The 17,757-nt window shown below is 48.0% G+C and overlaps 1 protein-coding gene across 1 annotated transcript; it reads right to left on the bottom strand.

Moving 5' to 3' along the window:
- Window positions 1-669: 669 nt before the first annotated feature.
- CLN6 (CLN6 transmembrane ER protein) lies at window positions 670-15,102 on the bottom strand. Its single transcript, XM_061595427.1, has 7 exons — window positions 14,946-15,102; window positions 12,845-12,959; window positions 10,296-10,394; window positions 6,971-7,159; window positions 6,831-6,886; window positions 5,642-5,767; window positions 670-4,159 (listed from the first exon to the last, which is right to left on the bottom strand). The coding sequence occupies exons 1-7, from the start codon at window positions 15,002-15,004 to the stop codon at window positions 3,868-3,870; spliced, it is 936 nt and encodes a 311-aa protein (XP_061451411.1). The 5' UTR covers window positions 15,005-15,102; the 3' UTR covers window positions 670-3,867.
- Window positions 15,103-17,757: the final 2,655 nt, after the last annotated feature.

Here is a 17,757-nt window from a genome sequence, read left to right as displayed (position 1 = left end):
GAGTGCCTTTTACTAGCTTTGGTTGGTAAGACAGCTGTGACCATTTCTGGAGCAGACTAGAGCCTGACCACTGTTGTTCATTCCAGATCAGATTACAGTACTGCAGTGTGGTTAACCTGGAAGTTGAAGCTAGTTCAAAATGCAGAGACTGTTCACAGCTGGTATCTGTACTGGATTTGACAGTGATTTAATATATGTAAATACTATTGGTTGTTTTATATGCAATTTACTTTTGTTTTTGAATTTTTTTAATATATGCAATTGTTTTAACTGCTTTTACATGTCATTGTTTAATGTATGCTGTTTGGTAAATTGCTTTGAGGTGCTTCATACGAAGCAATTCATAAACAAAATACATAATGTTCTGTAAAAAGAATGGCCTGTACTGTTACTGTACTTTTAATGTCTACAATTATTCTTTGCCACAAATAGTGAACTGTGGAGCCAATACGGTGTAGGGACTTGAGGGATCCAAGCTCATTTTGCCACTCCTTGGGCCAATCATTCTCTCAGCCTAGTGTACCTCACAGGGTTGTGAGATAAAACAGGGGGTGGGTGGAGAATAGAGCTTCTCAGGGAAAGGCAGGATACAAATCTAATATACTGCAAATAAAAATGGAGGCTCTATCTATATCAACCATTTTAAAAAAAAAACCCTCAGCCCAGAAAGACGTTTAGCAAACTTTTATTTTATCTGCCAACAAAGTTTTACAGCCACTTAGTTTGGACACACTCGGGATTATGTACACAACGCAAAGTCATGGAACGCAAACAGTGAATGAGGATTCGGTCCAGGAATTCCAGGTTACAAAAACATAGTTTTACTCCTTTGAGCTTTGAAGAAATGACCCTGCCCCTCCCTTAAAGTTTTCTACCTGAGTATTGAAGGAGAGGTTGGAGGGAAAGCACAGGAAGGACGAAAGACATCAGAATGAAAGTGGCTCACTGTCCATCGGAAGCATTCGTTTCGACAATCAGCAAAAATGCAACCTTTCTGGTCTCTGCGTGGTGAGAGCTGGGCAATACACCTTAACTGCAGCTCTTCTGGTTTTGAGCCTGGCTCCTCTTCTACAGCCTTCCCTAACCCGGTGCCCTCCAGATGTTTTGGACTGCAATGACCATCAACCCTTTTGTGCTGGCTGGGGCTCATGGGAGGGCACCACGATGGGGAAGGCTGGTCTACTATTTTGTCTTGCAAGAGTGGGCTGCATTCTGGGCTAACCTTTTGAAAATAAAAGAATAGTGCCTCGAGGGAAGAGCCCTCAGTTCTTCCCCGAGTTCATCACTAAGCTCACAGCAGCTTCAGATGAGGCAACCCCACAACTGAGGGAAGTAACTGGCAACTCTAAGATAAGATGCATGTAAACCATGGCTAGGCCACCCGCTCCTGTGCTATGTTATTTGGAGCTCACTGCCAGCTTGCAGAGGGCAGGGGAAAGAAAGGAGGTGGTTCTAGAGAAGTTGCTATTTCCCCCTCTTCCGCCTCCCAAAACAGATCTGCTTAGAGCAGGGAGGGGAGTTTTTTGTGTGTGTTTTTAACCTCGTGATGTACCAGCTCTGCCCTCCCAACCCTAATCCTCCTCTTCAAGGAAGCTTAACGATATAACCTTTTCAGGGCTCCAGCAAACCACTTCCTTCTCCTCCTCCATCACCATCGCCTCCACCTCCAGTTCCATTTCTCTCCCCCACCCATGACACCCCCCATCATTCTGTTCCATCCCAGAATCTCAACAGATCCTTCTCAAGCTCCCTCCACACAAATAAAAACCATTCATTTTCATTTACAAACTTCTTGAGTAGCCAGGGACAAGTCCCCCAACTACGTAGAAGCCACTTCCTTATTTTGGGGTGGCCCCATTTTGCTACTTGAGTTCAACATGGAGCACAGGAGGCTGGGGACCATTTATCCTAAAATGTACCTTAATGCTGCTCGTATTCCTGTGCTTTTTGTGATGACCAATGCTTTTTAGCAAATAACTGCCTGCCTGCCTGAGTTCACTACTAGACTATTGTCCTATTCAAGCATTCAACAGAACACAGGCAACTTACACTGGGGAACATGGACCCACCTGCCCTACCCCAAGCATTTCCAGGTTATGTGGAAAGCACTGGTGGCTGGTGGCTCCACGTCAGTGGGGCAGTGGAGTGCTCCAGGGCTTAGTTCAAACTTTCACAGAGCTGTCCAGGGTGCTGCAGCATGGCATGGCGCCATCAGCTGCCACTGGTAGAAAGGCCTGGAGGGGGCTGGTAATCACAGTTGGCTGAATGTCCTTACTATCCCCTTTTCAGACCTTCCCACTCAATGTGGGAAGACTGGGGGTAGAACGAGGTGACCTACGCGCCCTCCCCATTTTAAGGCCTCACTTGTCCTTCTGAATGCATGAACGCTAAGTGGCAGATGATTACATCAATTAAAAGTTCTGCAATCAGTTACCAGCCCTGGTTTGGTCCCACTAAAGCCAGCTTTGTTTTGAGGGTTACAATCTTGTGGTGAGGGGTGGAGAATTTTTTTTTTTTTTTAGTAAGAAGGACAATACAGCCGTGTTCAAAATCAGGAGCATCTCCTTCTGTCATAGAAGCTCTGCAAGATTCTGGAATAAATAGCAATCCCAGAAAATGGACTTTCCCAAGCTGGTGCTCTCCAGCTATTTTGGACTGTTAACTCCCATCAGCCCTAACATAAGACAGCTGTGCTGGAGTAGAGAAATAGGACTGTGCTGGTTGAGGCTGATGGGGTGGGAGTGGTCCAAGCCACCTGAAAAGGGTCAGGTTGAGAAAGGCTGCTTTAAACCAATGGAGAAAGGGCAACCCTCAGCAACTGAGGTTCCACATACATCAGATTCAGTACCCGCAAACCCGCTTACAGTTGCTGATGCAGTGCTTAAACCCAGCCCTGAACTACACTCCCTCCCTGCCAGTTACCAGTTTGTTCACACCAGAGACTGCAGAGAATCGGGAGGACAGGATTAGCATAACCCACAGTGATGATACAAGGCCAGCTACTCTATGCTCAATTCTCTCTCTTGAAAAATGATCAGAGAGCGTTTCAAGATTCGTTAAGATGAAAAGAGCAACTCCAAGTGCTCCTGAAGTCTTCAAGAGCAGCAGATAAAAAATCCAGCAGCAGATCTGCTGAAAGCATCAGTCGGCAGACCTCTACCCACCCTGGGTTTTCAGAAAAATGCAGCTAGGACTAAGCTATTCTCTACCGAACAAGTAGATTCTCATTTATTTGCATAGTTTATTCTGCCAGATACCGGAAGGAAAATGGGAAGCACAAAGGGGTGCATAGCTCTGAGCCTGCTCTGGCCTGCTGCACATCCTGAGATTCTAACAGACGCTGCTGACGCGCTGACGAGGTTACCTTAATAGCAGCCATAGGGATCAGAAGCATAAAGAACACCCAGACGCCTAGAGATCAAGCAGATGCATGCTTAAAAGTTCAACGGCGGGCCCTGTCAGGCTGCAAAAATATTCAACTCAAGCATGCCCTCAGTACCGACGCTGGTTGAGATCCTAAACAGACATAGGCTGTAACCCTAACCCAATTTACCTGGGATGAAGCCTCACTGAATTCAATACAAATTACACCCAAGTAGACCTGATTAGGATTGCAGCCTTACTTGGGAATAGGCTCCAATGAATTCAGTGGAGCTTGTTGCCATGTAAACCTGCACAGGATCAAGATCCAGTCTTTATATGAGCTACAGTGAAATTTGGGGAAGACCTCCTCCTCCTGTTCTGTACCGTGGGCCCAGTCCACTGCACAAATCTCCCCTGCTTCAATGGTGCTTGCATAGGAGACAAATTCCAGCAAACTGGGCTGCATTTTCAAATGATCCCTCCCCCCCTTAAAAAGTAGCCAGGTTAAATGCTCTCCCCCTTTGCAGAGTGCAGATTACCCATGTGCAAGGTGTAAAACGCCCATGGTTCTGGAATGTAGATGATGCCAGGGTATTTCTTCCTGAGGATCTTGTCATTCCAGAGCCAGCCAACCCACAGGGCAATCAACACCAGCGTGATAACGAAGGAATAAAAGAGGAAGCGCCCATTGCTATCCATGAGCAACCCTTTCCGCTTCTGGTGCATCACCAAAGCCATCAGGGCGAAGAAGGTGAAAATGAAGAGGATAAAGATCTGCCCTTCCGTGACGAGATACCTGCAAGGGAAAAAGGAACACACTGGTCAGAGCAGGAACGAAGAGCTCTTCTTCACTTCCTCCCGATGCAGTTTACTTTGTCAGCTGGGAAACAGAAGCAGGTGCTCGCTGGCTGAAGGGGAAGGTGGTGCTCAGGAGGGAGATGGAAGGGCACCCAACTTCAGTGCTAGAAAAAGATGCTTCACATGAACAAGGTCTCTCAGGTCCAATAAGAACATAAGAAGAGCCTACTGGATCAGGCCAAAGGGGGCCCATCTAATCTGGCATCTTGCAGTGGCCCACCAGATGCCCCCCATGGGAAGCCCACAAGCAGGACCCGACTGCCTCTGCTCTGAAGAATGCATTGACCCCATTGCATAGAAAGGAAACAGGGATGGAGGCATCATATCTGTGCTTCCATCCAGCTCATTCAAGGGATGAGATTTCAGAACGATCAGGTGGATGACTTAAGATTTCATAGAATCAAGAGCCTGAAGGGGCCCCTGCATTGGTCAACTAAGTTGGCCCGAATGGAACATTTTATGTGCAAAGGATCACCAACTAACCCTTATCCCCAGTCTTTTCTTACAAGTCCCCAAGGGAGCAGATTTTGTCCCCGCAACTTCCCTAGACAGCTTGTTCAACTGGCAAGCTGAACCTAGTGGATCTCATACACTAAATCTCCCCGCTGTTGCCTCGTGGGTTGGTCCTCTGAAAAGAGCCCCATCCAAACTTCTCACAGCTGCTTCAGTAACAGAAAACAGGCAACAACCAATTTTGGCAGTCTACAAGGACAGGGTTTTTTTGGGGGGGGGGCAGTGGACAAACTTGGGAAATTAACACCTCAGCCTCAGTCTGAAGCACCCTCAACCCTGTAGAAGATCAACACAGTGACAAATTCCACACTTACAAGATACAACTAAGGGTCCTGGTTAAAATTCATGACATTTGCAGTCGCTTCTAAATACCGGCTGCCTCTCTACTGATGATGTATGAACTGTTGGAAGTGCTGGGATGCAACTCTGCCTGTTGGGGGTTTGCCTGGGGAAAGAGTAGCTACAGAGAGGGACCTCCAAGTTTCCTACAGTGTCTCACTATCCTTTGATCTCTGTGCTGGCCCTTCCTTCTGGTAATACTCTGAGGGCTGCTGACCTCACTTCCTACGTCTTCATCCCACCTTGGGAGAGGAGACGTGTTTTTGTCTCTCTCGGCTAAGATCAAAGCAGCAAGCTTGGCTCCCTTGCACCTCCAACTTACTTAGGTAGAACTAGGTATTCTTTTTTAAAAAATAATCCAAACATGTATTTCCTATAATAAACTAACCTGTCTTATTTTCAATACCAAAAGCCTCCGTGTGGTTGGAACCAAAGGGAAGTCTGCTCAGACAGCATTCAACCTGCAGCCACCTTCCAAACTGTGTGCCAACTCTGCCCCACGCGGCTTTTCAGTTATGCAGCATATACTGGCTTCCCGCCCCTCGCCATAGCGGCCTGGCTCGCTTACCAGTAATAGAGGCTGCTGGGCCCAATCAGGAGCAGAGCAGCGACAGGGATCCTCTGCTGTTCTTCTTTCATGGGTATGAAGCAGCCGGAAAAATATATACACAGGACGAGAAAGAATGGAATATACCTGCAAGGGGGAACAGAGATGCAACGGGGCTGTCAATGGGAACTTGGGCTGGGACTGGGAGGATTGGAGGGAGTCACACCTCCCAAAGTTTACTGCCGAAGAGATACCCCTAGCTCTAGGAACGTGAAGACAGTGTAGAGTCACTGCACCCTAAGAACAGAGAAGTGAGAGCAAAGGCTTGCCAGGGCTTTCCCCCATTCCCCAGGGCTCCCAACAGGTCCTTTGCAGACATTTCCAAGCACATCCTGACAGCCCTAAGATATAGAAACTTGGTTTTTTTTAAACAACATAAGCCAGTCTTCCCTAAGCGGGTGCCCTCCGGAAGGTTTGGACTGCAACTCCCATCAGCCCCAGTCTGTGGGGAAGGCTGCGCTAAGCTCTGATCAGCCGCTTAATCAACGAAAGTTAAACTCTAACCCTTAATCAACTGAAGCAAGGCTCACCAACCTCTTTGGGCCAGTGGGCACATTTGGAATTTTGGGGGAGGGCCGAGGGTGCCAGTCACAACATGCCTGCCATGGGGTAAGTGGCACCACTGGTGGAGGGCAAGCAAAAAACCCCATGCCTCCCCCAAAAGAGGGGGGGAGTCATTAAAATGCACCTCCATAAGGGTTTGGGGACTGAGCAGAAATATATGTACACCGTTTAATTATTTTTAATTAAAAACCTATTGCAGAGGAGAGGAAACCAAGCCTACTGCTACAACAACAACAACTAAGGAATAAATGATAGTGATAGTGGAGGAATAGCAATAGGATAAGAAGTAAAAATAGCTTGCAGAATAGGGAAAGGCTCAAATGCAGAGGAGCCCAACAGACAACAACTCAGTAACCCCATGGTTGCTTCTCACATTACAGGAGACAAATAGATATATTAAAAATAGATTTATTAAAATAGAAAAATACACAAAAAGATATGCACACACAGTAGGGAGCACTGGCCAATCCCTACTACATTCTGGTTTTTTAAAACAGGCACCATCATGGTTGAGCAGTGTTTTCTCCTCCTAAACCCCCCCCCAAAGACCAGGAAAACTTTGTTCAGAGCTCTGCAGCTTACTCACCACATTGAATGACCCAGATATTCGTCGTAATAGTACAGCAGTTCAAAGGAATCGATCTGGAAAGGAATGAAATGACAGAGTCAAGACAGAGAACGAGTCTCAGGCAGCCAGCAGATGTCAAAGACAGAGCCTCTCATTACCAGCGTCTCTGGCTTGAGGTTTTTGATTATGGGGTTCTCTCGGACGGACAGGTGGAGCTGGTAGCCACTGAAGATCAGCCGGTGATTGACGGAATCGCCCACCAAGTGGATGCTGGCTCCCATGACGAATATGATGATGCAGATGTACACCATGGACCGGGGAAGAGTCTTAGGGGACCTTTCGATGAGCTGCATTGGAAAACTTTACTCAAGAAAATGGAGAGAGAATCAGACTCCTCCTCTCCCCCCCCCCCGACACAGAGAGAGTTCTCTTAATCAGCTAAAGGCTGGAAACGTTTTGCACCGGGGGAGTTGCTGGCGGGCTCAGAAGCCGGTTGCCATGCACTGTGGCCATTGGCTAGCCAATGTCACTTTGCACTTGCTCAGGAAGGAGCACCACCCAGGCCAAGAGCTGCATGCAAGGCAGCACCTTTGAGGCTGCCACTTGCACACCCCTTCTTTTGAACAATGGGTCAGCAAATGGTGGTTCCACGCAAGGATGCCTGTGAGGACTCTGCCTGCCTCAAGTCAACAGAGACACACTGAATGTGGCAAGCACTTTAAGGCAGCCTTTATCTGGTGCCTTCTGGACGTTTTGGACTACAAGCTGGGACTGATGGGCACTGTAATCCAAAACATCTGGAGGGCACCAGGTTGGGGAAGGCTGCTTGAAGGGATGAGGATTAATGCACTGTCACCCCCGTCCTCATTTCCCAAAGAAACCCTCAAAGAAAACGGATAGGTAACCAGGGCTTTACAGTCCACCAAAACTGCTCCATCAAAAGTGATGGGCTTTTCTCTTTGCGATGACAGAGGCCAAGAGGAAGGAGAGGGAAGGCAGGAAGAGTAAGAGAGAGGATCCTTATTTTATTATCCTCATCTTCACCACCACCATCACTGCTTCCTGGAAGAAAAGATGTAATGTAGAAGACACCCACAATTGTTTAGTTTCAACAATTTGTTTGGTATAATTAATTGAGCTTGTTTTCAAAACACAGAAACAGAACAAAACCTCACAGCCTCCCCTGACCTACAACTAATTCAACCACCCTTTGCAGTCAAAGCAACTGGTTTTTATTCATTAGTCAGAAAGATCAAAAGCACGACTCATTAGAGGCAGCCAATTCAGTTGATGGTCTACTCAGTCCCGTTCTGCTTGAAGGCGTCCCTGTGACACCCCCCCAGCAGCCCATCTTACTCTCCAGCAATGCTCTTGAAAAGCAAATCCATGTGGAATTTAAAAGGAGATGCCAACTGTTCGGTCATATACGGCAGAACTGAAGGACAAGACTGGTCCTAAATTATGCTTCAATTCCAGCTTGGGAAATTACAGAACTCTAGTTCCTATAACTCAGAAGCTATTTCTTATCACTGCCTAACTTTGGCAGCAAAACATTCTCGCTAGTTCCACTGTAAAAACAGGAGGCTAAACTAGATGAGCCGTTGGCCTAATCCAGCATTTTATATTCTTAATCTGAGGCCCTCTCTCTTGCATCTACAGGATAAGAATGTAAGACCACCTTGCTGGGCCAGGCCAATGCCCCATCTAGTCCAGCATCGTGTTCTCACAGTGAGCAACCATATGTCCATTATGGCAAGCCCACAATCAGGATCTGAACGCAAGAGCCCTCTGCCCTCCTGCGGTTTCCAGCAACTGGTATTCAGAAGCATCCTGCCTCTGGCAGTGGAGGTGGAACATTGCCATTCATGGTTAGTAGCCACTGATAGCCTTTTCTGGATTTGTCCCATTCTTTTTTAAAGTCACCCAAGGTGGTGGCCATCATGCCTCTTATGCAAGTGAATTCCATAGTTTAGCTGCATAAAGAAATACTTTCCTTTGTCTGTCCTGAATCTTCATTGGATGTTCATGAGTTCTAATGTTTTGAGAGAGGAAGAAAACCTTTTCTCTATCTGCTTTCTTCACACCATGTATAATTTCATACACCTCTGTCATGCCTCCTCTTACTCACCTTTTCTCTAAACTAAAAAGCCCCAAATGCTGCAACCTTTCCTCACTGAGGAGTCGCTCCATCCCCTTGATCATTTTGGATGCCCTTTTCTGAACCTTTTCCAATTCTATAATATCCTTTCTGAGGTGAGGTGACCAGAACTGTACACAGTATTCCAAATGCGTCCACACCAGAGATTTATACAAAGGCATTATGATACCAGTGGTTTTATTTTCAATTCATTTACTAATGATCGCTAGCATGGAGTTTGCCTTTTTCACAGCTGCTGCACACTGGGTCAAGAGTAAAATTAAAATAAATAAAATGTTAAATAAATAAGTTGTTGTGTGTGCCAAGACTTTGACTGGCTGTCCTTTGGCAAGGATTGTGGAGGCAGGTGTGGGCAAGCATCAGGGGCACTGTTTGAATGAACAGAGGGCTCACCAAGAAAGAGTTAACATCCTCAAAAGGAAGAACTGAGGAATGGAAATAGGCAGTGTAATCTTACAGCTGATCACAGTCACACCTTGGCAGGTACACTGGAAGAGAGTGTAGAATTGAGCTACTGTGTGTAATTTTGTAAGCCACGTTGTGTATCCAGAGATAGAAAAGCTGGGTAAAATGATACAGCAAAATACCAAATTGGACTCTTTGTCCCTCTAGCCTTGCACTGACTGCACAGACTGGCAGCTGATCACCAGGGTTCCAAGCAGATAAGGGTCTATGTCATCTCCTGCTACCTGATGTTTCAAAACTGGAGGTGCCCAGAATTGAACTTGGGAGCTTCTGCATGCAAAGTACAGGCTTTACCACTGAGCAAAGCGCCATTTGTGTGTGTGTGTGTGGGGGGTTATGACACAGGTTGACTGAAGGTTTCATCTCTGAGAGCAGACACTCAAGGCAGGTTTGCTCCAAACGCTTATTTTGCTGACTCATTTGACACAGCAGGGATGCTGTAGGTATTACAGCAAGATCACATACGTCATGATGGCTGCAAGGGTGAGACTGTGCAGAATTTGCAGAATGAAAGACACTTGCAAACACCCCTTGACCATTTCAAGGGTAAGGTAAGCACAACAAGGACCCTGCACCTTACCCATGAGCATTTCCCTGAAATTTTCTCTTCCTTTTGATACTTTTCCAATGCAGTTTCTTTTCTCGTTAATGAACAGTTAAAAAAAGACCACATACACAGGAGAAATGCTTGGCACAGCACTACTTCCGAGTGCCATTGTTGCAGAGAGAATTCACTTGCCAATTCACGCTCAGCTCTGACAATCATTCCCGCCACCTAATCTTTAAAAAACAAACAGAACCCCCCCCCCGCAAAAAAGATCTCAGCAAAAAGGAGGAAAAGAATACAGCTCAAAATTTACCTTCAGAAGAATAAAGGGTGTGATAACATTGTAAGCCATGTGAAAATAATCTCCGGCGCTTGGCTTATTCAGAGGAAACCATTCCAAAGGAAGTAGCATCTGATAAAAGGGGGGGGAGGGAGAGAGAGAGAGACAGAGAGGTATGAGTTCCAACACTGGCATCCATAATGAACCATGGATTTTTTTTTAATGATGATGTTGATGATATGTCCTTTTTGTCAAGGCTAGCCACAGAAGATATTTCCTTTCAGCTTTTGTGCAGCAAAAGCCAAGCCCAGCAGAGCTCAGAGTGAGAGCCAGTAATGGTTAGGTTGTTAGACGATGACCTGGGAGAGTTCGAATCCCCACTCAGCCACTGAAGGTCACTGGGTGACCTTGGGCCAGCCACGGCCCCTCAGCCTAAGCTACCTCGCAGGGTTGTTACATGGATAAAATGGGGGGAACCAAGTACACCAGCTTGAGCTCCTTGTTAGAAAAGTGGGATATAAATGTAAGAAAATAAATAGAGTGAACTGAGAGTAGAACACATGACAAGAGAAACGCCTGATTCTTAACCCCACATTGCTCTCGCACCACAAATAAAGAAAGATGGTGGGATGTGCAGGCACAGGAAAGGTTACAGTTGCTGCCTGCACGCGTATCAACCAGCAGAATGTTTTCAGAGGTTTGTGCCAGTATAATATGCAGTTCCACCCCTCAGACCTGATATATTTGGGAGTTAAAACCCTTGAATTGCTAGTCCATGCAAACTGGGGTTGCAATTTGAGATTAAGAAGCTATGAGGCTACAGTGTGAAACTGCTGAATTACAGCTTTTCAAGAAGTTTGATTCTATCACCTATGGCCTGAATCAAGATAACTGCTTTCTATCCCACTACTCATGTTAATTAAGTTGCCAATGCCAGGATGTGTTATCATAACACTGCTTAGTGAATTGTCACTCTACATACTTCACACGTATTTAAGCTTTAATGTAATTATCACACACTATATTTTTGCATTTTGTTTTCCTTGGATCTCGTTGTATACGTTTCTCTCTATACCTGCCAGTGACACCTCACGTGCCTGATCACGTGGATTCTGTGCCACAATAAATTTGTTAATCTTCAATGTGCCACGAGACTCTTTCGTCTTTGCTGCAACATGCTAGCATGGCTATGGAAATCCTGAGGGTATCAACCTGCTCCCTTTCCAGATATCTGATTCTGTGACTTACCCCAACTTTAAGAGCAACAAAACAGCAATCACCAGACAGAGAACCCAGCATCTATTTGCCTTCATGCTACAGCAACTCATGGTTTTCAAAATATTGCTGCGATTTGCTCTTCACGAAAGAATGCTTATGTTTCTTAAAAATAGCAGAAATCTCCTTATTGGAACTAATTGTTAGAAGATGCTGTCTTGATGCAGAGATCAAGTCATCAGTATTTGTGGAAGGTGGCAAATCTCACCCCCACTGAACAAAGTGGGGAGAGATGATGCATATGTGTGGATACTCAAACAAAAGCAACAGGGTCTGGAACAAACTGAGGGAACACATTGAAGGCACCTTGTGGGTGCAGATCTCTCCCTGTCATAGGATAATAGGAGAAGCATGTCCTGCTTACCTTCATGCATGCACTGTTGTTGTTATGTACCTGCAAGTCGATTACGACTTATGGCGACCCTGTGAACCAGCGACCTCCAATAGCATCTGTTATAACCCCCCCTGTTCAGATCTTGTAAGTTCAGGTCTGTGCATGCACTACTTGTAAATAAAGCCTATATTTCAAAAACTCCTTAATTCTCTAGTGTTATCTCTGAAAACCCAAGCTGGGTAATGCTGCTGTAGGAATTTAAGAACCTAAGAAGCGCCCTGCAGCTGCATCAGGCCAAAGGGGGCCCACCTAGTTCAGCACCCTGTACTCACAGTGACAAATCAGATGCCCCAGTGAGAAGCCCTTAAGCCAGACATGAGCGCCACAGCAACTCTCCCCATTTGTGATTCCCAGAAACTGGCCTTCAGAAGCACACTGCCTGAGAGCAGAACATAATCATCATGGCTTGTAGCCACTGATAGCCTCCTCCTCCTCCTCCTCCTCCATGGGTTTGTCTAATCCTCTTTGAAAGCCATCTGAGTTGGTGGCCACCACTGCCTCTTCTGGGAGCCAATTCCAGAGTTCAACTACTTTCTGATGTCTGTCTGAAATCTTCCATCATTCAGGGAAGAGAGGAACACACAACAATTCACAATTCTGGGGAATTCCAGGCTATGGTCTGAAGGCAAAAGTGGCCAGCTCCCTGCTGAAGCTAAGCAGCGTCAAGTCTGGTCAGTGCCTGGATGGGAGACTGCCTGGGAACCATATGTAAGCCGCCTTGGGTTTCTACCATGAAAAGGAAGGCGAGGTAATAAATAAATAAATAAATAAATAATTCCAGTTACCTCCACCAGAATGTTTGGTACAGAATTTGGATTCTCTGTCACACAGAGCAACCAGCCTTCTATTTCTGCCTTGCACCCACACTTTTAACAGCAACCAGATGGAAATGAAAACGCAGTGGAGCACTCACCATGGCAATGGGGCGGCCAAAGTCCAGCACCCAATTCTGCAGAGTGAAATAAAACCACAGGTCGAAATGGAAGCGGGAATTCCTGCAGGCATCTTCCTCTTGGGTCACTCCATGCCTGCCAAGGAGAACAGAACTGTGAGCAACCTGCAGTCAGTCAACAGTAAAGCGTAGCTTGCAAACACAACCTCACACAAAAGGAAGTTGCCTTTTTATTCACCACACAGGGTTAGCCAGCAGCACTCAAGGCAACAGGGCAACCTTCCTCACGTTGATACCCCCTGAATGGGTTGGACTACAACTCTCATCACCCCACTGGCTATGGGAAAGATCTGGAGGATACCGGAATGCCAGCAGAGTATTGCTAAAATACCAGGGTAGCCAATGAAGAAAGGAACTGATCATTTGCTGGACACCATTGGATAACCGGAGTTCTCTCAATTAACTACAACACCCAGGTTCATTTGGGGAGGGGAGCAAAACCTAGCTGTTCTCTGACAAACAAGAAATTGGTGCGCCTAATGTGGCCTGTAGTCAATGAAAGCCTTTGGCCACAATGTCCATCTTTAAAGTGCCACAATGCTCTCGATTCTGAGATGGACATCACACGATTCCAGCCTCTTCATCAGAGGTCTCTGTCTCTTATTTAAGAGGCTCATCACATTTAAAGTAAGCTTTAATATATATTTTATCTCATGGGAAGCCAAAGAGATTTTCTATGCTTAGAAGCAAACTCCCCCAACGTGGTGCCCTCCAGATATTTTGGACTACATCTCCCATGAGTCCCAGCTACAGAGCCGTGCTGGCTGGGGCTGATGCAAGTCAAAATATTTGTGGTGGGGGCACCAGAAAGGCTGCTTAAAAGTATCTCCTTTGCCCAAAATGAGCCTTTTAATATTTTATTTAGACACAGTTACGCTTAAAATAAGACAAATCACAGAGAGACAGGCAGCTAACGGGCTTAGTAACGAAGTATTTGGAATGGTCCTAGAATTCTAGAGCTGGATTTATTTAAAATTATTATTAATTATTATTATTATTTATTAAATTTATATCCCGCACTTCCTCCCAAAAGGAGCCCAGGTCCTAACAGAGGATCTCAGAAAGTACCCAAAGAGGACTGAAGTCTACAGAACTTTAGTTAGTATTTAAAATATAATATGGTGAGGTTTCTTCCAACAGATCAGAAGTAAGGATTTTTAAAGGCTTTTTCTAAAAAAATGCACACAGATTTATAATTAAAGGAATTTATATACCAGCTTTCGTTTCGAATAGAAATACGTACCAAGGCGGTTCACAAACAAATCAAACAAAGTATCATTAAATCCAGCTGAATAAAACAAAGTTAAACTATCCATCAGAGATCAAACTAATGTATACACAACAAACAAAAATGTATCCCATAGAACTCTGCTGCGCTGTTGCACGTGGGCTGCAGAAATTTATTCTAGGAAAAAGATTAGATCCTCTAGGAGATTCTCTAGAACTGTCAGACGAAGACGGTTTAAAACCAGTTTAAAACAACAAACACACACAATCCGCGAGAAAGCCTTTGATCCTCAAGGCCTGCACAAGAGGCCTTTCAGTAATTCCTGCTAGACTCATGCACTGCACGATAGTACACGGGCGGGGAGGGAACGTGCCTGCTTACATGGATTTCACCATGGATCAGAACCAGCCTTGCCAAGAGAAGGGAGGAGAGAATGCAATGAATGGACCCCCCCCCCCCCGCGCACTTAAACGATGCCCCACCGAGCCCTGGCGCCGCAACGCTCCCTCCCAACGGCAAACAATCTTGCAACAAGGGAGTGCTGTGCCAAGGAGGCCCCGATCCTGGGACCCCTTGGGCCTCGTCCCCTGCCCCTCCAGTCCTACTTCGGGGCAAGCCGTTCTCCCGCCCGTGCCACAGCCGCCGCCTCCTTCACCCGCTTCCCGGCTCAGGCTCCCTCCTGCGCCTCTCGGCAGCTGCGGCGCCTTCGGGCAGAGACCTTCGCAAGCCGGAGGAGGCCGCCGCGGGAGCGAGGACCCCCAGGCTTGCTCCTCCACACCCGTGCAGGAGCGTGGGGGGGGTCTTCGGAAAGATCTGCCCCCGCAGATTGCTCACCTGCCCGGCGGCGAGGAGCCCGCGGCCGCCTGCCGCCTGCGCACCGACGAGCCTTGCATGGGCGCGCTGGGAAAGGCCCGCCTCGCCTCTGCCACCCCCGGGCCGGCCTAGCGCGGCTCCTGCGGGCGCCCCCGGGCTCCGGCGCCGTCCCCTTCGCCGCGGCGCGCCATGGTCCGCTCCGCCCGGCACCGCTCGGGAGAGAGAGGCGGCGGGGTGGGGCGGGGCGCTCTGGGCTGGGTCCGCCTCTTCCGCGGCTCGGCCGCACCCAGGACAGAGCACAGCAGCGGGCGGGAGCGGCGTCCCGGGAAGGTGGGGACGGAAAGGAGCTCTGCACATGCTCTAGGGCAGTCTGGTGCCTGCCGGGGCTTGCTGGACTCCAGCTCTCATCGTTCCTGATGGGGAAGGGGAGAGTGTCCAGAGTCTGGCGGGCCCCACCTTGGCACATCCTCGGCAGGGGTGGCGAGCGGGTGGCCTGTCTTTGGACTCGCAGCCCAGCCCGGGCTTATTTATTTATTTATTTATATTTATTTATTGTATTTGTATACCGCCCCATAGCCGAAGCTCTCTGGGCGGTTTACAGCTTAGGGGTGGTGGGAGCTGGAGGAAGGGCCCTAGCCTCCCCTTCCCAGGAAGGGCAGGCAGAAAGGGACACCCTTCCTCGGCCTACCAGGCTCCGGGATTGAAACTGTCTTTTAAGCCGGGGTGGGAAACCTTTTTCAGCCGTTGGAGGGCCACATTCCCTTCCGGGCAACCTTCCAAGGGCCAAATGCCAGTGGCAAAAATGGGTGGAGCGATGAATGTAAATTTGACATTTAAACAGCAGGCTATATTGCAGGCAGGGTCCCGCACAGTAGCGTGGTGGGACGTGCGGGGTCCCTTCCTGACAGTCACACCCCGCCCCGCCCCCTCACATCCACACCCTCTTTTCCACTTTCCCTGCCGCCTGCATCTGTCCCCTAAGGTGGTGCCCTCACTTTGCCTAATGATAGGGCCAGCCCTAAGCAATAGACTGGCCGAAGGTAGCATAAGAGCTGTGGGGCAGCGGCGTCACTAGCGGGAGTGCGCGGGGGGGGGGGGGGGTGGACCTCCGGTGCATGCCCTCCCAGGGGCATGGATGAGGTGGCTGGGTATGTGCGTGTGCACATGTACTCGATACCAGCCACCCCATCCATGCCCCTGGGAAGGCGCGCGCTGGAGGGGCACCCAGCCGGAGAAGGCCTGGGAACGCCGGCGTGCCTCCGAGGAGGAGTTGGAGCTGGAGCAGCCTTGCCGGGTAACGGCGCGGGGCGGGGCGGCTCTGGGTGTTACCCCCCTCATGGTGACACCCGGGTGCGGGCCGCACCCTCCGCACCCTGGTAGTGACGCCCCTGCTGTGGGGATTATTCCTGCATTTATTTGATCATCACTTTGATGTCTAGCCAGCCCATCATCAGGGCAGGCTACAAGAATAACACTCACCTAAGAACAATTAAAACAGCAAATAAAACGTGCAGTACCAGAATACGGCTCTACAGCGGCCTGACAAGCAGCCTGTCTTCAGTTGACCACCTCAGATTGGCCCCCTCCTGGGTGAACAAGTGTGTCTTTTTTAATCAGTGCAGGAAGGCAAAGAATGATGGCACCAGCAATATATCGGAGGGAAAAGAGGTCTTTTAATGGGGCACCACCATGTCGCTGCACAATAGGCCTTCCCTAATGGCAAGATAAGGGCCTGCCCTGCAGGCTAGTGTAGGGAAGGGGCTTCTTCGAGCATTTGGGTCCCAGTTGTTTAATGCTGGACCTCCCACCTTTGAACTGAGGTGCTCTGCTTATATTTGGCTGGGGCCTTGATGAACCCTCCTTCAAGCCTGGCCTATGTGTACAAGAGACTGAGGAGGCACAAGAGATGGTACAGCTACAGGCGTGGGATCCTGTGCATACTTACCTGGGAGTAAGTCCCACTGCACACAGTGAGCCTTGTCTGAATATGCATGCAGATACTCGCAGTATAGGTCACAATGCTCAGGAAGCTGCCTTATACTGAGTCAAACTGTTGGTCCATGTAGTTCAGCATTATCCACACTGACTGGCAGCAGCTCTTTAGAGTATGGGGCAGGGGAGGTCTCTCCTAAGCCTACCTGGAGATGCTGCGGGTTGAACCAGGAACGCCTGCATGCAAAGCATGTGCACTGTCACTGAGCTATGGCCCTGCCTGAACTTTGGTTTGTTCATACATGTAGGGTTGGCTGGAGGCATTTTGTCACCTGAGGAGGAACAGCAAACGGTACCTCCCCCCAAAATCAAGGTGCATAGTACCCACAGCCAGCCCAGTTATTTTGGTACCTGAGGCAGAAAATCCCAGAAGCGTCTCTGCCCCTCCCTAGCAATAAAACAGCAATGAATTAAATTAGTAACAATTTGGTGCCCTTTCATAATACCCAAAACCAGCTGCCTTAGACATCTGCCTCACTCTGCCTAACAGTAGGGCCAGTCCTCACAACACACAGCTTCACTGTAGAAGTGGTCCAATCTGTGATCAAAAGTAACATTTTAGGGGAAAGAGAAGCTGTAATATCAGTTTATCAGAAGAAAGGGTATGGGAAAAAATCAAGGGTATGGTGCCTTGCATCTGCAGCATAGAGTCTTGGCATGCTGGGCTGAACATTTGAGTGGTGGATTTAATGCCTCTGTGGCTGCTCTGTGGATAATCACTATCATTTTACCAATTCTGGGAGATTAGGGGAAGAGAAGGCAGGGGAGATTCAGGCCAGGGTGATGGGGAGAAGGATTTGCACAAATGCAGCCAGTTTCAGGAGGGTGAGTCATGGTCACA

Source organism: Rhineura floridana, chromosome 14 (genome assembly GCF_030035675.1).
Source record: "Rhineura floridana isolate rRhiFlo1 chromosome 14, rRhiFlo1.hap2, whole genome shotgun sequence".
NCBI lineage: Eukaryota > Metazoa > Chordata > Lepidosauria > Squamata > Rhineuridae > Rhineura > Rhineura floridana.
The sequence above is the reverse complement of the archived record's forward strand: the minus strand, read 5'-3'. Positions and strand labels throughout refer to the sequence as shown.